General features: G+C 46.4%; 1 protein-coding gene across 3 annotated transcripts in view; it reads left to right on the plus strand.

Moving 5' to 3' along the window:
* LOC137375459 (polyhomeotic-like protein 3) overlaps positions 1–24,586 on the plus strand; it is a 102,994-nt gene that overhangs the window by 38,975 nt on the left and 39,433 nt on the right. Inside the window, exons 5-9 of one of the 3 annotated variants that reach the window (XM_068042741.1) lie at positions 12,008–12,076; positions 15,859–16,017; positions 18,059–18,151; positions 20,830–21,106; positions 23,133–24,001. In XM_068042741.1, the coding sequence (XP_067898842.1) occupies positions 12,008–12,076; positions 15,859–16,017; positions 18,059–18,151; positions 20,830–21,106; positions 23,133–24,001 (1,467 nt within the window). The remainder of the gene's footprint in view (positions 1–12,007; positions 12,077–15,858; positions 16,018–18,058; positions 18,152–20,829; positions 21,107–23,132; positions 24,002–24,586) is intronic. The other 2 variants (XM_068042743.1, XM_068042742.1) reach the window with 2 other exon arrangements.

Consider the following 24,586-nt stretch of genomic DNA (forward strand, 5'->3'; position numbering starts at 1 on the left):
AGCCTCCTCATATGATTTACTTCATCTCACCCCATCAACATGTCCTATTCTTTTATCCCTAAAGTACATAGCACAAAGCAGGTAGAAATGAGGAATGCCATTTGACTCACTTTAGCACATCCATTCAGAAAGGAATCTATATCACCCAGCTGTTTCTTAAGCAGTTTTGGAGTTTTTGCCTTCGCTGCCCAACCCTGAAATTCATTCCATGTCTTGATCACTCATTTCGTGAAGAAGAACTTATTTTGTCAGTTTGAACCAGCAATTTCTTGTTAACTGTTACAGGTCAATTTGAAGCAGTAATCTAGATTGATCTTTTCTATATAATTTATTATCATATTTACTGCATGATGGCACCATACGTTAGCTGCCAGTTCAACACTTTATGGTTAATATTTCAATAATGAAGCTAATCCTACCATTGGAGTAGTGTTATTGCTGTAATATTGGATTATTTTGAATTCACAGTGCATGGGCTGAGAACATACAGATGAGGACAGTTTACAGAAACTTGGCTTGTATTCCCTTGAAAGTTGAGAGGTTTATCTGATTGAGGTGTTTCAAAAGTTAGAAGGGTTTGATAGGATTGATACAGAAAACGATTTGCTCTCATGTGGTGATCACGAACAAGGAGACGTAATCTTAAAGTAAGGCCGGGCTGATCAGGACTGAAATCAGGAAACACTTTTTCACACAATGGCTAGTAGAAATTTGGAACTCTCTTCCCTAAATTTTGGGTCAGTTGACACTCAAGGCTGAGAACAGGGAGAGGCACCAACATGTTGCACCATGGACATTTGACAAAATTATTGACTCAGCCACAGACATGGAGCCAATTAATTTGTATCTAAAGTGTATAGCTAACCTAATGCCATCAAAACACAGTCTGATTTAAAATAAAAACAAAAAGTGCTGGAAATACTGAGCAAGTCTGGCAGCATCTGTGGAGAGAGAAGCAGAGTTAATGTTTCAGATCTGTGAACTTTCATCAGAATTTGGCAAAGGTTAGAAAAGTATTAGGTTTGAAGCAAGTGAAGGGGAGGGGGTGGGGGGGAGAACAAAGGGGAAGGTGTTTGATAGGGCAGAGGGCAGGAGAGATGAAATAACAAAGCTGTCCTGGGACAATGGCAAAGCGTGTGTTAATGCTTGTGGTGAAAGACAAAGCATTCGTCCAGAGAGAGTGTTAATAGCAGAATAATAAGCAACTCTGACTACATGAAAAACAGGCACATGGTTAAAAAATAAAATATGAAAAAAAGGCCAGTCATGCTCATCAAGTTATTGAACTCAATGTTGAGTCTGCAAGGCTGTAGAGTGCCTAATCGAAAGATCAGGTGTTGCTCCTCGAACTTGCGTTGTTGCTCACTGGAACACTGGAGCAGGCCAAAGACAGAAATGGTGACATGTGAGCAGTGGGGTGTGTTGAAATGGCAAGCAGCCGGAGCTCGGGGTCATGCTTTTGGATTGAGCGAAGGTGTTCAGCAAAGCGGTCACCCAATCTGCATTTAGTCTCCCCAATGTAGAGGAGACCAGAAATAAAAACAAGAAATGCTGGAAATACTCAGCAGGTCTGGCAGCATCTGTGGAGAGAGAAGCAGAGTTAACGTTTCAGGTCAGTGGCCTTTCATCAGAACTGGCAGAGGCTAGAAATGTAATAGGTTTTAAGCAAGTAAAGCAGGGGCAAGAGATAACAAAAGAGAAGGTGTTGATAGGACAAGGTCACATAGAATAACTGACCAGAAAATCATGGTGCAAAGGCAAATGGTATGTTAATGGTGTGGTGAAAGACAAAGTGTTAGTACAGAGAAGATGTTAACTTGACAGAAAGCTGGAGAGCTATGGCCCCAAGCACAAACATGAAAAAAACAGGAGGTAGGCGCAGTAGAAACAAACTAAACAAACTAAAATAAAATAAACACATAAAAAATAAAAAGAAACTAAAAATGAAAAGGGGGGCCAGTCATGCTCTGAAATGATTGAATTCAATGTTCAGTCCAGCAGGCTGTCGAGTGCTGAATCGGTAAATGAGGTGCTGTTCCTCGAACTTGCGTTAATGTTCACTGGAACACTGCAGCAATCCCAGGACAGAGATATGGGCATGAGAGCAGGGGGGAATGTTGAAATGCCAGCAACCGAAAGCTCAGGGTCATGCTTTCGGACTGAGCGGAAGCGTTCCACAAAGCGGCCACACAGTCTGCGTTTGGTCTCCCCAGTGTAGAGGAGGCCACACTGTGAGCAGCGAATGCAGTATACTACATTGAAAGAAGTACAAGTAAATCGCTGCTTCACCTGAAAGGAGTGTTTGGGGCCTGGGATTGGGAGGAGAGAGGAGGTAAATGAACAGGTATTACACCTCCTGCGATTGCAGGGGAAAGTGCCCTGGGAAGGGGATGAAGTGGTGGGGGTAATGGAGGAGTGGACCAGGATGTGGCAGAGGGAACAATCCCTTAGGAATGCTGACAGGGGAGGGGAGGGGAAGATGTGTTTGGTAGTAGCATCACCCTGGAGGTGGGGGAAATGGTGGAGGATGATCCTTTGGATGTGGAGGCTGGTGGTGTGGAAAGTGAGGACAAGGAGAACGCTGTTGCGGTTCTGGGAGGGAGGGGAAGGCGTGAGGGTAGAGGTGTGAGAAATGGGCCGGACACAGTTGAGGGCCCTGTCAACTACAGTGGGGGGGGGAATCCTCGGCTGAAGAAAAAGGAAGACATATCAGAAGCACTGTCAAGGAAGGTTGCATCATCGGAGCAGATGCGTCAGAGACGGAAAAACTGGGAGAATGGAATAGAGTCCTTGCAGGAGACAGGGCGCGAAGAAGTGTAGTTGGGGTAACTGTGGGAGTCGGTGGGCTTATAATGAATATTAACAGACAGCCTAACCCCAGAATGGAGGAGACCAGATTAGATGACCACTTTGCTGAACACCTCTGCTCAGTCCGAAAGCATGACCCCGAACTTCCAGTTGCTTGCCATTTCAACACACCGCCCCCCTGCTCTCATGCCAACATTTCTGCCTTTGGCCTGCTCCAGTGTTCCAGTGAACATCAACTCAAGCTCGAGGAGCTTTCGATTAAGAGCTTGTGGACTGAACATTGAGTTCAATAACTTCAGAGCATGACTGGCCTTTTTAAAAATATTTTATTTTTTTAACCATGTACCTGTTTTTCATGTAGTCAACGCTGCTCATTATTCTGCTATTAACACTCTCTCTGGAATAATGCTTTGTCTTTCACCACCAGCATTAACACACGCTTTGCCTTTGTCCCAGAACAGCTTTGTTATATAATATCTCCTGCCCTCTGCTCTATCAAACACCTTCCCCACCCCCTCCCCTTCACTTGCTTAAAACCTAATTCCTTTCTAACCTTTGCCAGTTCTGATGAAAGATCACAGACCTGAAACATGAACTCTGCTTCTCTCTCCACAGATGCTGCCAGACCTGCTGAATATTTCCAGCACTTTTTGGTTTTATTTCAGATTGCCAACATCTGCAGTATTTTGCTTTTATTACAGTCCGATTTAAAACACATTTCTCCCTATTTAGTGAATACCTGGCATTGTATTTGCTTGCACAAATAGTTATTGTCTGCCCACATACCTGATGTAGCGATGCAGAGAATCCGGATAGATGTACATCTCTTAGGAGTGATCTTTATCTCTTTTTCTCGCTCTGTCTCCATCCCTCTCCACTCTCCCTCTCCTCTCTCCCTCTCTCCTCTCTGTGTCCATCTGTCTCCTATCTCCCTCTCTGTGTCCATCTCTCTCCCCTTTCCCTCTCTCCTTTCTGAGTCCATCTCTCCCTATCTCTGGCCATCCATCCACCCTCTGTGTTACCCTCGCTCTTCCCCCATGTTCCACACTCTACCTCCTCTCTCTCCTGTCTGTCTCCCTCTCTTCCCTCCCCTCTGTGTCCCCCTTTGTCTCCCCCCTCTCTCCCCTGTGTCACTCCCTCCTCTCTCTGTGTCCCCCTCTCTTCCCCTGTGTCACTCCCCCTCCCTTCTGTGTCCCTCCTACCTCCTGCTCCCTTCCTCTTCCTCCCTCTTCTGCCCCCTCCCTCTCTTCCTCTTTCCTCTCTCCCCCTACCTTCCCCTCTCTCCCCCCTTCCCTCTCCTCTCTCTCCCCCTCCCCCAACACCTCTCTCCTCGCACTTTCCACTCTCTGCCCTTCCCTCCCATCCTCTCTCTCTCCCTTTCCTCCTTTCTCCTGCCACTCTTTCCCTCTCTCCCTCCCTCTCTAACTCTCTGTCCCTCTCTACCCCCTCTCTTTCTCCCGCTGTCTCACCCACTCCCTCCCTCCCCCGCTCTCTCTCCCTCCCCCGCTCTCTCTCCCTCCCCCGCTCTCTCTCCCTCCCCCGCTCTCTCTCCCTCCCCCGCTCTCTCTCCCTCCCCCGCTCTCTCTCCCTCCCCCGCTCTCTCTCCCTCCCCCGCTCTCTCACCCTCCCCCGCTCTCTCTCCCTCCCCCTCTCTCTCTCCCTCCCCCTCTCTCTCTCCCTCCCCCTCTCTCTCTCCCTCCCCCTCTCTTTCTCCCTCCCCCACTTCTCCCTCCTCCTCTTTCCCTCCCCCTCCCTCTTCCTCTTCCCTCTCTCTCTCCCTCCCCCTCCCTCTTAGAGGCGTGCAAAGGAAACCCGACCCAAGTCCGAATGCTGGACCCGGAAGCCCGACCCAACCTGACACATGCCGTCAGATCCCATCGTGGTCAGGTCGGGTAGCAGGCCTTTACCCATGTACTGATGTAAAGGCCTGCCACCCAACCCGACCCCGACGGTTCCCGACGACATTTGTCAGGTTCGGGTCGAGTGGGGTTGGAATTCCGTGTCCAGAATCCGGGCTCGCGTCAGGTTTCCTTTGCACACCTCTACTCCTTCTCCCCTCTCTCTCTCCCTCCAACTCTCCTTCTTTTTCTGACCCTCTCTCTCTCTCTCCCTTTCTCTCTCTCCCCCCACTCTCCCTCCTTTCCCCTTCCCCGTCTCTCTCTCTCTTTTCCCCCTCCCTCTCTCCCTCCCCCCCTCTGTCCCTCCCCCTTCTCTCTCCCTCCCCCCCTCCCTTCTCCTCTCTACCTCCCCCTCCCTCTCTCTCTTCCTTCTCTCTCTCCTCTCTATCTTTTTCTTCCCCCTCTCTTTCCCCCCTCTCTCCCTCCTCTCCCCCTTCCCCGTCTCTCTCTTGTCTCATAGTAAAATAGGAGCAGGAGTAGGCCATTTGGCCCTTTGAGCCTTCTCTGCCATTCAATACAATCATGGCTGATCATCCAAACTCAGTACTCTGTTCCTGCTTTCTCCCTTTATCCCTTGATCCCTTTAGCCCTAAGAACTATATCTAACTCTTTCTTGAATATATTTAATGATTTGGCCTCAACTACTTTCCGTGGTAGAGAATTCCACAGGTTCACCACTCTCTGGGTGAAGAAATCTCTCCTCATCTCAGTTGTTGAGCAGAGAGACCTTGGGATGTAAGTACATAGTTCCCTGAAAGTGGCAACACAGGTAGACAAGGTGGTGAAGAAGGCTTGCTTGCCTTCATCGGCCAAGGCATTGAGTACAAGAGTTGGGACGTCATGTTACAGTTGTACATAAATTTGGTTAGGCCGCACTTGGAGTACTGTGTGCAGTATGACAGGAAAGATGTGATTAAGCTAGAGAGGGTGCAGAAACAATTCATAAGGATGTTGCCTGGTTTGGAGGGCTTGAGTTATAAAGAGAGATTGGATAGGCTGGGTCTGTTTTCCCTGGAGCAAAGGAGGCTGAGAGGGGACATAATAGAGGTATATAAAATTATGAGAGGCATAGATAGGGCGGCGCAGTGGTTAGCACCGCAGCCTCACAGCTCCAGCGACCCGGGTTCAATTCTGGGTACTGCCTGTGTGGAGTTTGCAAGTTCTCCCTGTGTATGCGTGGGTTTTCGCCGGGTACTCCGGTTTCCTCCCACCACCAAAAGACTTGCAGGTTGATAGGTAAATTGGCCATTATAAATTGCCCCTAGTATAGGTAGGTGGTAGGAGAATATAGGGACTGGTGGGGATGTGGTAGGAATATGGGATTAGTGTAGGATTAGTATAAATGGGTGGTTGATGGTCGGCACAGACTCGGTGGGCCGAAGGGCCTGTTTCAGTGCTGTATCTCTAAATAAAAATAAAGAAATAAAATAGCCAGAGTCTGTTTCCCATGGTATGGGTGATTAAAACTCGAGGGCATAGATTTAAGGTGAGAGGGAGGAGGTTTAAAGGGGATCAAAGGGGTAAATTTTTCACACAAAGAATAGTGGATATCTGGAATGAGCTGCCAATCTTAGCATTATTTCGCACCATGGCCCTATTTGTTTCTTGCCCTTGATTTCTATGCCTTCCACTTTTGCCTTTTTGTTTCCTGTTTTTCCTTTCTATCCTTGTTTCCTTCTCCTCAGTCTCCCTGCTCAGGTTCCCATCCCCCTGCCATTCCAGTTTAAATCCTCCCCAACAGCACTAGCAAACTTCCCTGTGAGGACATTGGTTCCGGTCCTGCCTGGGTGTAACCCGTCCCGTTTGTACAGGTCCCACCTTCCCCAGAATCAGTCCCGATGTCCCAGGAATGTAAATCCCTCCCTCTTGCACCATTTCTCCTGCCACGCATTCATCTGGTCTATTCTCCTGTTCTTATACTCGCTAACACGTGGCACAGAAAGTAATCCTGAGATTACTCCCTTTGAGGCCCTGCTTTTTAACTTAGCTCCTGAATCCTTAAATTCATCCTGCAGGACCTCATCACTTTTTTTTTTACCAGCGACCACTGGCTGTTCACCCTCCCCCTTCAGAATGTCCTGCAGCCGCTCCGAGACATCCTTGTCCCTAGCACCAGGGAGGCAACATACCATCCTGGAGTCTCGTTTGCAGCCACAGAAAAGCCTGTCTGTTCCCCTTACAATTGAACCTCCTATCACTATGGCTGTCCCAGTCTTTTCCCCCCTTCCTGTGCATCAGAGCCATCCGTGGTGCCACAAACTTGACTGTTGCTGCTTTCCCCTGGGAGGCCATCCCCCCCAACAGTATTCAAAGTGATATTTCTGTTTGAGAGGGGGATGGCCACAGGGGACTCCTGCACTACCTGCCTGCGCCTACTACTCCGCCTGGTGGTCACCCATCCCTTTTCTGCCTGTGCAGCCATTACTTGCGGCGTGACCACCTCGCTAAACATGCTATCCACGACGTGCTCAGCATCACTGATGCTCCATAGTGAATCCATCCGCAGCTCCAGCTGCTCGACGCAGTCAGTCAGGAGCTGCAGCTGGACACACTTCTTGCACACAAGGTTGCCAGGGACACTGGAAGTGTCACTGATTTCCCACATAGCGCAGGAGGAGCATGCCACTGGCTGAGCTCTCCTGCCATTCATACCCTTAGATTAAGCTCCTTAGTTAATCCCTTTAATTTAGAGTACTAATTATGCTAGGGACCTTATTCCACTCCAAACACTACCTACTACAATCTAAAGTCCCTACCTTTACTTTTAATTCAGCTACTGAAAGTAGTAAAAAAGGGTAGAAATACCTACCTGTTCCTACCTACCAACCAGCTGCCTCCCCTTGCATCACGTCACTTTCTGAACTGTGACATCAGTCGTGGAACTCTCTCGTTGTCCCTGTGAGAGTGTGTGTGAGAGTTTGCCTTGCTGGAACTCCCGCTCTCTGGTGCTGGTCCACTCGCAGGTCCGCCTTGATCTCGCTCTTTCCCAGGCCTCTCGCAGCATCTTTATAAGCTGCCGGAACTCCCGCTCACCGGTGCTTATTCTTTCGCAGGCCTGCCTTGGTCTCACTCTTTCCCAGGCCTCTTGCAGCCTCTTTTAAGCCGTTGGAACTCCCACTTGCCGGTGCTTGTCCTCTAGCAGGTCTGCCTTGGTCTCAACGCCCACCACCCCCCCATCTCTTCCCCTCCCCCCCCTTCTCATACAAACATACGAAATAGGAGCAGGGGTAGACCACTCGGCCCTTCGAGTTTTCTCCCCCATTCAATAAGTTCATGGTTGAACTGATTGCTCCACATTTCCACCTGCCCCTGATAACCTTCCACCCCCTTGCTTATCAAGAATCTATCTACCTCTGCCTTAAAAATATTCAAAGACTCTGCTTCCACCGCCTTTTGAGGAAGAGAATTCCAACGACTCACGACCCTCTGAGAAAAAACAATTCTCCTCATCTCTGTCTTAAATGGGTGGTCCTTTATTTTTAAACAGTGACCCCTAGTTCTAGATTCTCCCACATACGTTCCACATCCAACCTGTCAAGACCCCTCAGGATCTTATATGTTTCAATCAAGTCGCCTCTTACTGTTATAAATTCCAGAGGATACAAGCCTAGCCTGTCCAATCGTTCCTCGTAAGACATCCCGCCCATTCCAGCTATTAGTCTAGTAAACCTTCTTTGTACTGCCTCCAATGCATTTACATCCTTCCTTAAATAAGGAGACCAGTACTGTGCACAGTACTCCAGATGTGGTCTCACCAATGCTCTGTATAGATGAAGCATAACCTCCCTACCTTTGTATTCAATTCCCCTCGCGATAAATGATGATCTACTAGCTTTCAAATTATGTGCTGTACCTGATTACTAACCTTTTTCGATTCATGCACTAAGACACCCAGATCCCTCTGCATCTCAGAGCTCTGCAATCTCTCACCATTTATGCCTCCTTTATTCTTCCTGCCTAAGTGTATAATTTCACACTTTCCCACATTATGCTCCATTTGCCAGGTCTTTGGCCACTGACTTAACCTATTGTCATGCATGCCCCCACCTGCCAAGAATAAGGCACATTAATTTCGCTACATGGACATTAAGTTTCAAATTATTGCCGGGAAGAAGGCCTGTTACAAGGAATTGCCAGGCCTCTGGCTGGAAAGACATTTTTGCATATTGGCAGACAGTGTTGGAACAAAGGAGCTGTCCCCTGCTCCCATACAATACACAGAACAGACCTTGTCAAACCAGTTGGTCACGTGACCATGCTGCTGGCAAACCTGGGGAGTTTTAAGTTGTAGAGACAGTGTCTGAACTGGCGGAAAGCTGTTTGGTCCTGGACTGAAGAAAACCTCCTGTCTACCTATCTGCTCCTATCTCTTTCTCATGGAACTGAAACCCACTGAAGATACATGAACCCCAAGAGAGAAAAGTCTCCTACAGTGAACAACGTTTAAGAAGAATACTGGGCCCCAACGAAAAGCAAGATCTATCTACAATCAAAGACTACAGCGAGCTCGAAGCACAGTAACAAAACCCTGTTCAGATATTGCCTCAAACCTTTCCACTTTATTTTTCTTCTCTTTTCTGTCTCTGTTTGCATGTTCGTATCGCATATGCATGCTAGTGTGAGTGCGTCGTGTATCCATTGGCGTCAGCCGAATTAGAGTTTAAGTTTAATAAAAGTTCAGCTTCCTTCTTTAAACCTAAGAAAGCCTGTTTGTGCTCATTTCTTTGCTTCATAATTGGAAAGCGGTGAACAAGGTTTCATCGAGGGGGAGCTAAAAGCACTGCGTGTTTAAAATTAAACCCTGTTACACTAAGACCAGGTGAAGGCTGAAAGGAACCCCTAGACCTCTTTGTCAACTGGTCGTAACACTATCTATATCCCATTGTAGCCCCCTTATGTCCTCTTTACAAGTTACTTTCCTACCTATCTTTGTGTCATCATCAGTCCCTTCATCTAAGTAATTTATATAAATTGTAAAAAGTTGAGGCCGCAGCACAGCTCCCCGTGGCACACCACTCGTTACATCTTGCCAAGCAGAAAATGACCCATTTATGCCTACTCTGTTTCCTGTTAGATAACCAGTCTTCTATCCTTGCCAATATGTTACCCCCTACACCATGAACTTTTATTTTCTGCAATAACCTTTGATGTGGCATCTTATCAAATGTCTTCTGGAAATCTAAGTACAATACATCCACCGCTTCCCCTTTATCCATAGCACATGTAACTCCCTCAAAGAATTCCAATAAATTGGTTAAACATGATTTCCCTTTCACAAAACCATGTTAACTCTGCCTGATTACCTTCAATTTTTCGAATTGCCCTGCTATAATGTCTTTAATAATAGCTTCTAACATTTTCCCTAAGACAGATGTTAAGCTCACTGGCCTGCAGTTTCCTGCTTTCTGTCTCCCTTTTTGAATAAAGGAGTTACATTCACTATTTTCCAATCTAACGGAACCTTCCCTGAGTCTAGGGAATTTTGGAAAATTAAAACTAACGCATCAACTATCTCACTAGCCACTTCTTTTAACACCCTAGGATGAAGTCCATCAGGACATGGGGACTTGTCAGCCCGCAGCTCCAATAGTTTGTTCAGTACCACTTCCCTGGTGATTGTAATTTTCTTGAGTTCCTCCCACCCTTCCATTTCCTGACTTACAGCTAATACTGGGATGTTACTTGTATCCCATCCCTCTCTCTCTCCCCCCTTCCCTCTCACTCCCCTTTCCTCTCTCCCCTTTCCTCTCTCTCCCCCTCCCTCTCTCTCTCTCTCCCTCTCTCTTCCCTCTCTCCCTCCCCCTCTCTCTTCCCTCTCTCCCTCCCCCTCTCTCTTTCCTCTCTCCCTCCCCCTCTCTCTTCCCTCTCTCCCTCCCCCTCTCTCTTCCCCTCCCCCGTCTCCCCCTGCCTCTTTCTCTCCCCCTCCCTCTCTATCCCCTCCCCTCCCTCTCTATCCCCTCCCTCACTCACTCTCCATTTCTCTTCCCTCTCTCCCTCTCCCTCCCTTTCTTCCCTCCTCTTTCTCCCCCTCACTCTTTCCCTGTCTCTGTTACCTCTCTCTCCTCCCCATTATCTCTCTTTCTCTGCCGCCGTCTCTCTCTCCCTCTCTGCTCCCCCCCGCCCCCCCACCATGCACCAGGAGTGGAAACACATTGCCGCTCGGTGCCGGCCCCACACTCTGAGAGAAACCAGGGCCTTTGGAGAGCTGAGACCATGGACTGTCTGCCTAAATATAAAAAGCTTGCTCTGGCTCAAAGAAGTCTTGCCTTTCCAGTTCAATCATTGCTTTCCTCTGCACTGTCCTATCTGTTCTACTCACACCAAGGCTCTCTGGGCTGATTCCCCAGGTCAGTCACGGGCAGGGAGCCGCTGATTGACGGCTCCGCCAGCACCGCACCTGCCCCGCTCCCATTGGTCAGCGCTCCCTGATTGATGGCACCGGTCTTCCCAGTGAGGCCCGCCTCCCCCACGCTCCGAATCAACCGAGGTCCGCACACAGGCAAACCATTCACACTTTTGATTAGTGGATTGGTGGAGCAGATACAAATCTTTGGCGGGCTGTAGCCCGATGTCCCAGTGATCCCGATCCTTTGAAGTTACTTTCAGTCCTAATAATTTTAAATGTCTTACCTCAAGCCTTTAAACTTGTGCTTTAAAATTGCAAGTTAAAAGGCTTGTAAACAAGACATTTAAAATTACCACAGATCTCAAAATTTTTACCACGGTCACTGGTGTCCATGTACGGACATGTTGCCAATCCTTGGCGGAGAACTTGTTGAGATACGGCATCAAAGGATATGAAACAAAGGCAGGTAAATGGAGTTGAGGTGTAGATCTAATAAAATGGTGAACATGTCTGATGGGCTGAATTGCCACCTCTATTTCCCAATGTTTACCCCTGGGAGACATGGACCCATTGGAAGCCTAAAGGTTAAGGCCATCATTTTGACAGCTATAAGCAGAATTGGCATAAATTTGTTGAGAATCATGCATGTTCATCGTTGACTGTCCTTAGTATAGCAGATCTTGGTTCACTCTGATCTTTGCTAAACGGGACATCATCAACGCAGCTACATTAACATGGCAACTTGAGAACGTAATGGATGGATGGCTATTAAATTGTGCTACGCCTTGCAGGTAATTTATATATTTCCAGTTGAAATTGGAAAATGTATCAATTAAGTGCGGTGAGTTATGAGTAACTAGGGCCCCAGACTCTGGTGCCCCACCCCCAGTATAGGCCACTGGGCTCTTTTCCCCACTGTGCATGTATCTGATTATTCTTCCTGCTCCATTTTCAGGCAGGCGGGCGTCAGTCTTCTTCACCTACAGGGAACATCAGCCAGCAATCAAGTGTGTCACAGACCTCAGTGAGTCACCAGTAACACTCTTGATATCTTAGTGCTAATACTAATGCAGTTCTTACCAATCTTCTTGGACCCACCTTTATAGGGCAAACAGCCTGGCAATGACATTGCCAGGTGTAACTGGATTCATACGAAATGTCTTTGGCTGTGATTATAACAAGAGATGGTGTTACCTGATTTTTTTTTTTCCAATGGTTAATGCCCCCATTAAAAATGCAGTTTTCGTTCAAGGGGCTGCTCCAGGATCCTGTCCTCCTGGTGGGGAAGGGATGGGTGGGGTGGGGGAGGGGCTGGTGGAATTGCAGATGGATAGCCCTTAATTTCTCCGCCAGTTAAAATGAATGGGGTGCAGGGGGTGGGGTTGGAATTGTGAGCTGCACGGCCACGACTTCCTACAATATGCTCCTTGCAAGTTTGGCTTCCCACTGGAGGCACATAATCGTGGAATTGGCTCTTAAGTTGCGTGCTATTATTATACAGTACAGTTTCCAGGCTTCGGTTACATGTAGAAAGACTTGGTCAGACTGCTGCTCTTTAACTGAGCAACTTTTATTTTGAGCTGTAACCAGCGCATGTTTTCCCAGATGTTCTGTTTGCAGTCCCACCACAAATAAACTTCCCCTTCCTGAGCTTACAGGGAGGTCACACTGGTTTTTTAAGTATATTGTCTCATTTTTCTTGTTACAAGAGTTTCGTTTTTAATACTATTACTCAATTGTTTTGATTGATTTACCTTTTCCCTCTCTCCGCTTCATAGGAGCTGTGGTGGCATATGGCATAGCCAGCCAAGAGTGGCTGGGAGATGATCTTTGCCCAGGGCTAGTGCTACTCTGTAACTTAGGAAGTGCGTGAGACTGATCTGGGTTAATTTACTCTGATTTATCCATCGCGCCGATTACATTGTTGTCATTCAGCCCAGCTGAGATCACGAACTTGCTGTGTAGCAACTTGTGGGCCCACAATAGCATATTTTCACATTGAACCTGTGTTGTGCTCAGTAAAGGTCTGGTGAAGTAGTGCAGCCTCTGTCGGAGCAATTGGGCTAGAACTTGAATTTGCTTCAGTTTCTATCAGTGCTGTTTTAATTTGGATTTTGGCAGACTTGTGAGCCAGTTCCTGGTGCTCACACCACTCGTTCCAATTCCTTTTTCCTGACAGTGGACTTGTTTCCCTGCATTAGAACAGTGACTAACACGTCATAAGTACTTAATTGGATGTAAGGTGCTTTGGGATATCCTGAGGTTGTGAGGAGTGTCATATGAATCAAAGTCTTTCTTGGCAGACTCACAAATGTTTGGGTTTTTGATTTTCCTGCCAGGATTATGAACAATGGTGACCACAGTAAAGACCCTCTGGTTCCTCCAGCCTCTCCCACACAACTGTGATGACTTGTGCCTCACAATCTGTACCCTTTCCCATCCCACCTGGACATCATCTAGGGAGAGCTGAAAACCAGATAAAAACCCACAAAAAATGACGGGGACCAAAATCTGGAAAACTTTCTCTAACCCTCTTTAGAAGATCAACACTAATCCATTAGAACTCTGGTCCTGAGTAATGTTATGCGATGTCTACTGTTTATATGAGGTAGTTCTGCGCCAGCTGAAACAGGTCCAGCTGTCCCTTGCAGATTTGGACCTCTCTAGGTACAGTTAACTGATGCACTTTGCAACAACAAGGTGTCCTCACCTACCTATATCTCCAAGTCTAAGTCTTTTCAGTTTGGTTGCCTCTCTGCCCACACCATCAAGACAACCCTGACAAAAGTCACCAAATCTGTGACTGCAAATGTGGTGCTTTATCCCTTCTAGTCCCGCTTGACATCTCTCCAGTTCCAGACATGGTCCGATCACAGTATCCTTCTTCACTGCCTTCCCTCAGTGGCACTGCCCTTCCATGGTTTTACACCTATTTGTCCTAAGAACCCCCCCCCCCCCCCCCCCAGTGCATCCCCAGCAATTGTTTTTGCCCCAGTTTCTGTACAGTCACCGCTCCATTCCCTATTCTTGGCTTCAGTTGGGTTCTGCTCCTGCCACAGTAATGAAGTGTCTCAAATGACATCCTCTGTAGCAGGGACTATGGCGAACTATCCCTCCTTAACCTTCTTGACCTCTCTGCATCTTTGACATGGTCAGTCACATCATCCTTCTCCAACTCCACACCTCCATTGTCCAGCTCAGAGGACTGCCCTCGCTTGGGTTCCACTCTTAACTAACCCATTGTAGTTAGAGCTTCTCCAGCAACAGATTTTCTTCCCATCCCTAAACATGTACCTCTCTGTACCCCAAGGATCTATCCTTGGCTTCTCTTCTACTTTCTCATCTACATGGCCCCCCTCGATGATATCATCCCTGCATATACACTGATGACTCCTAGCACTACCTCTCCAGCACAGTCATCTCTGCCTGTCTCTCATCAGTTCATGGGCACATCTGAATTTCTTACAATTGAACGTCAGGGAGATCAAAACAATGCTGTTTGCCCGTGCCAAAAAAACTGCATCCTTATCGTACATTGTATCCCCTCCCTGCCTACTAGCTGAAGCTGAACTAGATGACATAGACCCTCTAATATGAGCATTTACTTTCACATAGTGAAACAATGTTCACTTAAAAGAATTACATCGAATGTACAGCACAGAAACAAGCCATTCTGCCCAACAGGTCTATGCCGGTGTTTCTGCTCCACATGAGCCTCCTCTCACCTCTTTTCATCTCACCATATCAGCATATCCTTCTATTCCTTTCTCCCTCATGTACCTATCTAGCTTGCCTTAAATGCATCTGTGCTACTCACCTCAAATGCTCCAAGTTGCACATTCCAACCACTCTTCCAGTAAAGAAGTTCCTCCTGAATTCCATATTGAATTTCTTATCGACTAACTATCTTTATGACTCTTAATTCTGATCTCCCCCTCAAAATGTAAATGTCTTCATTACGTCTAACCTATCAAACCCCTTCATAATTTTACAGAACTCTATTGGGTCACTCCTCATTTCTAGAGCAGAGGATCCCAGCCTGGTCAGCCTTTCCTGATTATTATAACCTCTCATTTCGGGTATCATCCTTGTCAATCTTTTTTGTGCTTCCATCCCATATCCTTTTTGTAATATGGTGACCAGAACTGTAACAGTTCTCTGTGTGTTCTAATCTAAGTTTTGTACAAATTTCACAGAACCTCTCTGGTTTTCAATTTGTTTTTCCTCTAGCATTGAACCCCTGGGCGTTGTTTGCAATTTTTTGCCCCTTGCTTATCTCCAGTGCTGCTGAAACCCTTATCCATACTGTTGTCATCAGTACAGATGATAGGGAAGATTTTCTCCCATTGTCACTCTTGGGCAAAGGAGTAAAAGTGGCTGAGAGCAGTTATTTCAGGGTATCCATGCCAGGGGGTTTCCTTCGCTGCCTACCCAGATGGATCAGCTCTGGGACTGTGGTAGGTGCAATGCAGCTTAATATTATGAATGAGACATGAGGGAGCATTCCACTCTTTATAAGGCTGATGGAGCGGGAACTACTGGAATAGGCATGGATCTGGTATAACTAGATCATTGCCTTATTCTGGCACAGCTCTCAAGGTAACTCCAAGGCCAGTGAGCTAGAGTAGAACTGTCTGACACGTATCAAAATATAGTTTGCCTTTAAAAAAAAATGTTTTCATTGTTAGATAATTCCATTATCTTTGAAGCAAATCAGGTTCAGAAACTGTATGAATGATGTTGCATTTCAGTTCTGTGCATCACCGCACTCAACCTTTAATAGACCTTTGGGTTCCTGTTGTGCAGATTAACCTCTCGGCGTCTCCTAATGCTACTCAGCTGATAAGCCGTGCTCAGACCTCCAGCACTTCAGGCAGCGGGATCACCCAACAAGCCATGCTGCTCGGCAATACCACTCCCACCCTCACAGCTAGCCAGGCGCAGATGTACCTCAGGGCCCAAATGGTAAGTTGTACAGCACAGGAATGGCAGTGCAATTTGCACCAACACAGCAGAATTTGGAATACCCCATCACTCAATGAGCCCATGTTGTAAAGCCTGCTGGCAGCCTTTAATCCTGCAATCATTATCCCCGGTTTTCATTACTTCACCATTGACGGCCATGCCTTCAGCTACACGGGCCCTAAGCTTTGGAATTCCCACCCTAAACCTCACCGCCTCTCTACCTTTCCCTCTTTTTAAGATAATCCTTAAAACATACCTCTTTGACCAAGCTTGTGGCCATCTGTCCGAATACCTCCCTGCGTGGCTCAGTGTCAAATTTTATTTGGTAATGCTCCTGCGAAGCTCCGTTAAAGGAGATATCGAAATGCAAGTTGTTGTTGTCAGAGAGCATTTCCTTGACAAAAGCAGATCTGGTAAATCTTTCCTTGTTTGACTACAAATGTATGAGACAATCATTGTCCATTGCAAGATTGCCTCCTTCATCTCTTAGGAGCCCTGAAACTACTCGGACTATTCTGTGCCTGTAGAGAAGCCATTTTATTGCCCTTTATGATTTTGCTAATTTTCTCTCACGTTCCCTCTTAGTCCTTCTAATCTAACCTCCAGTAACTCTCTTATATTGTTTGTATTTGCCCTAGTTGTATTTTTTTGTTATCTGCCCTGCAAGTGCTTATTGTTTTCACTGTGATCTATCTCATATTAATCCATGAAATCACAGCTTTGAGCATTCTCCTCTGAGGGAATCAGGGATATGGGGACAGTGCAGGAAAGTGGAGTTGACATAGAAGATAGCCATGATTTACTGAATGGTGGAGCAAGCTTGAGGGGCTGAATGGCCTCCTCCTGCCTTATTTCGGATGCTTTTGTTCCTTAATGGAATATATTTCACTTGTACCATTTCCATCACTTTAAATAAACTGCAAGTAATAACTGAATAGAAAAGACAGTAATTATTGTTTCACAAAACAGTCCCACAATTACCTCGATTTTCTTGAGTTGCATTTATTTTCCATCAGATAGCTGTAAAATGTTATAAGCCATAATTAAACAATTTGGTAAAGGATTGATCAGGCGGATCTTTGTGATTTTAAATTTCTGCATTTTCTTTCAAATAAAGAGAAACTCGGGGACTTTTTCTTCTCTGTCTCCTCTGCTGGGCTATGATTGGACCTGTCATACCTTCCCCCTGTACTCATATGTGACCTTTGACCAACCCAGTGTTGCTAGGCTACTCGATAGATTTTTGTTGGGTAAGGGTGTCAGGGGATATGAAGCAAAGATAGGTAAATGGGGTGGAGATGTAGATCAGTCATGATCTAATAGAATGGCAGAACAGGCTCAAGGGGCTGAATGGCCTACTTTAGTTCCTATGTACGTATTTGATCATAGAGTGTATGATATACCCTCGTTTGATGTCTTGGCTGTGCATTTGTGAGCCTGAAAGTTTGGAGAGAGCTATTAGTGTTGTTGCCCATTGGCCAGAAAAAAATCATAAATCAGAACACCAAGATCCGTTAGTGTTGACAGCTTCAAATATATGGAGATTTCCTTGGACCTCAGTGCGCCACTGAAACTTTACCGGAGTGAATGGGGTTCCCGCCACACTTGCGTGGCAGCGACAGAGCTTGTGTAGCACTGAGGAAGCTCTTGGCCATAGATTTAAACTTTCAGGCCCACGTTGTCTGCATTGATGCAGTGGCAATCCATTTGTTTTAATTGTCTGTACAATATGTAAATCTAGGCCAATATCTATCCTGCAGTACTCTGTTGTACGCACTTGGGGGTCTAGAAGACAAAGATCTTGGACAGTCCAGCTGTAGAGTACAGTTATATACAATCAGTGTTATCCTCCCATCAAGAGGCATCACTGTGCCTGGCCATGCAGTCATATGGCACAGAAGGAGGCCATTCGACCCATTGAGTCCCTGCTATGGTTGAAGCAAAATATCCTGATAAAAGCAAAGTGTTCCACTTGTGTAGATGGTCTTGATTCTCACGTCTTTGTACCTGCTCTTTCCTGATCTTCTGTCTGTCTCTGCAGCTGATTTTCACTCCCACTGCTACTGTAGCTACTGTCCAGCCAGATATTCCTGTCGCCTCCTCCTCCTCTTCCTCAGTGTCTACATCCACTCAGGTGAGTTGTTATTGACTGATAACCCCAAACACAGGAAACCAGAGAAACGCAACAAAATGTTATTCACAAAGTTCATCTTATACATATCACTACTGATGTTGAGTTTAGTCGTTTTTAAACATACATGTATGTCTTCGGGTGTAATTTCTGCCTGTTTACTGCCATGAGGTTCTCTGCCCCAAGTTACACACACAGTATGAATGTACAAAGGCCCAGATTAAAAAGCTTGACACTATCTAGGACAAAGCCATCCACTTGATCAGCATTCTATCCACCATCTTAAACATTCGCTCCCTCCACCACTGGCGCAATGTGGCTGCAATTTGTACCATCTACAAGATGCATTGCAGCAACTCACCAAGGGTTCGTTGACAGCAGCTCCCAAACTCACAACCTCTACCACCTAGAAAATCCAGGGCAGCAAGTGTATGGGAACACCGTCACCTCCCAGTTCCCCTCCAAGTCACACACCACCCTGACTTGGAAATATATCAGCCATTCCTGCATTGCCAAAATAGGCAGTAAAATGTTTATTAAGGTAGTGAAAAGGCTAGAGCTGGCCTCTGAGAGGTGCATATCTTGGAGTGAAGCTTATTTCAGTTTGCTTTTTGTCTATCACAGCCCCCCCATTAGAAAGTCTATGAGCGGGGGTGAGGTTGGGAGCAGAAACGTGAGCTACAAGGAACTCTGGATGCCTATCCCTTCTGTGAGACTGGGTGTTGTTGTGTCACTGCACCGGGACAACACACCAACCCCTGTGTTTGAAAACCATGAAACAAAAATCTGTGCCACCTTTTCGCTAAAATGTTTTACACTCCCTAAATCCAGTCAACCTATTTTGAAGGTTAAGTGAGCAGCTTCAGTAATCATAGAAATTTATAGCACAGAAGGAGGCCATTTGGCCAATTGTGCCTGTGCTGGCTCTTTGAAAAGCTATCCAATTAGTCCCACTGCCCCCTGCCCTTTCCCCAAAGCCTTGCAATTATTTTCCTTTTGAAGTATATTAATGATTTGGACCTGGCTGTACAGGGCATAATTTCAAAGATGACGCAAAACTGGAAAATGTGGTAAGGAACTGAGGGTGATAGTGACACGGCAGGAGGACATAGACAGACAGACTGGTGAAATGGGCAGACACATGGTAGATGAAACTAACGCAGAGATGTGTGAGGTGATGCATTTTGGTAGGAAGAATGAGGAGAGACAACATAAAATAAACAGTGCAATTTAAAAGGGAGCTCAAGAACAAAGAGATCTGGGAGTAAATGTACACAAATGTTTGAAATGGCAGGACAAGTTGAGAAGGCTGTTGAAAAAGCTTATGGGATTCTTGGCTTTATTAATAGGGGAATAGAGTACAAAAGCAAGGAAGTAATGTTAAACCTCTATAAAATGCTGGCAAGGCCTCAGCTGAAGTATTATTGTGTTCAATTCTGGGTACTACAATTAAGAAGGATGTCAAGGGCCTTAGAGAGGGTTTAGAAGAGATTAACTAGTATGGTACCAAGGATGAGAACCTTCTGTTATGTAGTTATGTGGAGAGACTGGAAAAACTGGGGTTGTCCTCCTTCGAGCAGAGAAGATTAAGAGGAGATTTGCTGCATGTGTTCAAAATCATGAAAGGTATTGATAGAGTAAATAAGGAGAAACTGTTCCCAGTTGCTGAAGGGTCAGTACCCAGAGAATACAGATTTAAGGTGAAGGCACAAGAACCAGATGCAACATGATAAAACTTTCTTTTACACAGTGAGTTACAATCTGGAATACATTGCTTGAAAGGGCAGTGGAAACAGATTCATTAGTAACTTTCAAAAGGGAATTGGATAAATACTTGAAAGAGAAAAAGAATTGCAGGGATATGAGAAAAGAGCAGGAAAGTGGAACAAATTAGATAGCTCTACGAAAGTACTGGTGCAGGCATGATGGGCTGAATGGTCCCCTGTACTGTATCATGCTATGGGGGGAATTTTAACCGACAGAAATGGGCGTATTTGGGTCGTGTGGCACTGGGGGTTAAAGTTTTAAAAATCAGATTCCTGACTTGCCTCCAAACCGCCTACTTCCATCTTTAACTGAGGCTGAAAGGTGGGTGGGACATCAGTCTGCTCCAAGGAGGCGAGTTGGTGCTTTAAATGTGATAATAACGCTGCAAGTCTCATTTTCATTCAGCTTTTCCATTTTAACTCTGGTTGGCTGGGTTTCCTGAGCATCGGGGAACCCGGCTGCTACATCCAAGCGAGACTTTGCGGATCTAGGAGGTTAGTGCCTCCCCTGACCTTCCCCATGAGGTCTCTAATCCCCCACCCCAGGCCTCCAAACTCCCCCCTGGTTTCCAGGCCACCCCGATTCTCTCCCCACCTCCCCCATTGCCCACAAGCTTTCCAACCCCCCACTCAGGCCGTCGACGCCGATGCTCCCCCTCCAACCCAATGTGTCCTCTGACCCTGCACCTCCCCAAGGCCCTCCAGCCTCTACCCCTCCCAGGCCACCAATTCCCACCCATCACTTCCCCCACCGCGAGCTTCTCCTACCACGACCTCTGACCTTCCCACCTCCCCCACCGAATTGGCTTTCAGGTGGGGAAGTGATGGGTGACGTCACATGCACTCGTGGGGGAATCAATAATGTGATTGGTATCCAGTAATCTGATCCAGCAGTTGTTTTCTGTTTGGTCATAGGTTCAGAATCTGGCAGTTCGGAGCCAGCAGTCAGGTGCATTGCCTGCTCCATCTCCTCAGAGCGTCCCGCTGAAAGGTACCTGTCAGAATCAGCAGCTCTCAACGAGCCACGCAAAGCCGCCAGGGCAAGGAGCCGGTTCCAAGGCTATCCAACACGACTCGGCCCTCGAGAGCACCAAGAAAGGAGAGAGCCTGACTTCGGCCAGCCCTGAACCCCGGGTGTCCACGGTCACCCGGTTACAAATGCCGGCAAACACGCAGCAATTAATAGCCCCCAGTAAGTGTCAGCGACACAGCTAACGAAAGGGGAATTGTAATTTGACTACGACACCTTGGGATTGAAATTCCGCTGAGTCCTACTTTGTAAGTGCACTGGTTAACACACTACGAATAAGATTCTATGTGGACTATTCCGCAAAACTGTTATCTGTTTCAAAGAAACCTGTGTTAATTAGTGTACCGAAGGTAGCATGCAATGGAATTACATAAGAATATAAGAAATAGGAGCAGGAGTAGGGCATACGGCCCTTTAAGCCTGCTCCACCATTCAATAAGCGTATGGCTGATCTTGTACCTTAACTCCATTTTCCCTATCTTCGTACTCCTTGATTCCCTTAGAGTCCAAAAATCTATCAATCTCAGTCTTGGATATACTAAATGATGAAGCTTCCATAGCTCACTGGAGTAGAGAATTTCAAAGATTTACAACTCTCTGAGTGAATAAATTTCTTTACATCTCAGTCCTAATTGTACGACTCCTTAACCGACTCTGTGACCCCTAGTTCTAGAATCTCCAGGAAGGGAAATGCCCTCTCAGCATCTACCCTGTCAAGCCCTCTAAGAATTTTATGTTTCAATGATCACCTCTAATTCTTCTGAACTCCAGCGGATGCTGTCCCATTCTACCCAATTTAGCAACATCTTGTGAAACCAGAAGGATGCTCAGGCACAGCTTTTTGACATGCAAAATGGCAACCATGTCAAATGGCAACAGCCAATTCCTTGAAAATTGGTCACATAATGAAATAGGAACAGGAGTAGGCCATGCAGCCTGTCGAGCCTGTTGCGCCATTCAATTCGATCAAGACTGATTGGTATCCCATTTACCTACCCACCTTTGTTCCTTAACCCTTTACACCCTTGCCTCTTAACCCTTTACACCCTTGCCTAACAAGATCTCAGTTTTGAAATTTTCAACTGGTTTCCCCACCAGCCTGAACAGCCTTTTGGGGGAGAGAGTTCCAGATTTCCACTACCCCTTGTATGAAGAAGTGCTTCCAGAGATCACTCCTGAATGACCTAGCTCTAATTTTAAGGTTATGCTTTCCTGTTCTTGACTCCTGCACCAGAGGAAATAGTTTCTCTCTATCTATCCTGTTGAATCCTTTAATCATCTTTAGCACCTCAATTACATCACCCCTCAATACAAGCCAAATTTATACAACCTGTCCTCATAACTTAACTCGGAAATATCGAAAGCATGACTTAGGTTAATGAAGATATCAGTGAATGCAATACAACTCTCACTGGAAAAATGAGTAAATTCTTCATGGTATTATCCTCAATTATTAATTTTTGTTAAAAAATCAATGGAAAAATCTATATTTTCAAATTAATTGTAATGCTTTGTGACTTTGATATTTAACAGTTGTTTTGATGATGAGGTTTATTATTTTGTTTGTTGATACATGTTCTGGTCGCCATACTATAGGAAGGATGTGATTGCACTGGAGAGGGTGCAGAGGAGATTCACCAGCATGTTGCCTGGGCTGGAGCATTTCAGCTATGAAGAGAGACTGAAAAGGCTAGAGTTGTTTTCCTTAGAGCAGAGAAGGCTGAGAGGGGACCTGATTGAGGTATATAAAATTATGAGGGGCATTGATAGGTTAGATAGGAAGAAACTATTTCCCTTAGCGGGTGGGTCAATAACAAGGGGATGTAGATTTAGAGTAAGGGGCAGGAGGTTTAGAGGGCATTTGAAGAAAAAAAATTTCACCCAGAGAGTGGTTCGAATCTGGAACGCATTGCCTGAAAGGGTGGTAGAGGCAGGAACCCTCACAACATTTAAGAAGTATTTAGATGAGCACTTGAAATGCCACAGCATACAAGGTTACGGGACAAGTGCTGGAAAATGGGATTAGAATAGATAGGTGCTTGATGGCCGGCACAGACACGATGGGCCAAAGGGCCTGTTTCTGTGCTGTATAACTCTATGACTCTATGACATCTTCAGAACTGGAGGTAATTCACAAAGAAAAAATATCTTACTGTTCTCTATTAACTCTGTCTTTTGTCCTCTCTAGCACCCTATACCCCGATTCAGCCACACCAGCTGATTAAACAGCAGCAGATTCCACTGCACCAAGCTACGCCGAAAGCACATCATCAGCTTATTATCCAGCAGCAGCAGATCCAACACAGACAGCAACTGCAGCCTCTGGCACTTCAGGCCCAGGCTTCTGACCCACCACAGTCTCAGCACTGCCTGCCAATTCAAGCCCACAGCCAATCGCTAATCCAGGCCTCTTCCCAGTCGCCGCATTGCATATCGACCCAGGCTCACAGTCAACCACTGAGCCAACCTTCAGCTCACTCTCACCCACAGAGCCAGCAGCAGACGGTCGTGGTCTCTCCAGTACCTTCTCAGTCGCCACCGAGCCCAACTGCATCCACCATCATCATCCAGCCACAGGCATTGATACAGGCGCAGTCCCACACCCTGATTCATGCGCCTCTGCCATTGGGCTCCAGCCAGCAGCCTTCTTCGGCCCATGTGCTGCCAAACCACCAGCAGCAGCAGGCACACTTACCACCAGCCCATCGCTCACCGGTGGCTCAGATTGGACCGTTGCGGCAAGCAAGCCCAGTCACGACGCACTTACCTGCACCGCAACACCAACAGCATCCAACCCTGGTATCGCCTTCGCAAGAGGTGCCATCAGCGGCCCCAGCTCACCTCCAGCGGCTGCCCTTGCAGTCAGTGCAGACTCTAACGGTACCACCTGAGATTGTTTCCCCAACACAGGTACTGCCACAGACCGTTCTACATTCGAGGGAACAGCTCCCTGCAGCCCAGGCACTGATCCAAATGCCCTTTCAGGCTCTTCCCCCACCCCAGACCATTGCTGTTAATCTTCAAGTCCAGCCTTCACCCCCAGTGGATGTGCCACTGGTAGGGATTCATTGAATCTTTTATATCTTGCATGAAAGATTGTATTATTTTGATGAAAATTAACAGCCATTTGATGGAAAATTTGCCTTCAGCATTGAATGTATTTACTTGTTTTATACTGTTACTGTGCATTTTACATTTTTTTAAGGAAACTCACTGTCCCATCCAGGCAATTCTTGGTGATCCCACAATTGTTTTTGGGGCAATTGAGTTTGAATGGCAGTCAAGGCTAGGATTTGTGACAGGGTTTCAGAAGGATTTGTTTGGTGCTCTGCTCTATTCAGCGTACAGGAATGATATTCCTGGAGTCCACAGCTGACTGAGTGTTGGCCAATTCTTTGAGAATGGTCCCATAAGCTGTTGAGTATGCCCATTGAATGTGAAAATTATGTAGGGTTACTTATGAAGCCAGAGTGCCTTAGACAGGACTTAGCGTGATTCAAGGCTGAATTACATGTACCAATGGTATGGTCAAGATTACATCTTCTGGCATTGCTGCCCTCCCTCTGCCGAAACCAGTAGACTGTTGGAAAGCACTAAATAGAAAATTAATTTATTGTTCAAACAAAAAGATTTTCACAGATT

This window comes from Heterodontus francisci, chromosome 11 (assembly GCF_036365525.1).
Source record: "Heterodontus francisci isolate sHetFra1 chromosome 11, sHetFra1.hap1, whole genome shotgun sequence".
Lineage (NCBI taxonomy): Eukaryota > Metazoa > Chordata > Chondrichthyes > Heterodontiformes > Heterodontidae > Heterodontus > Heterodontus francisci.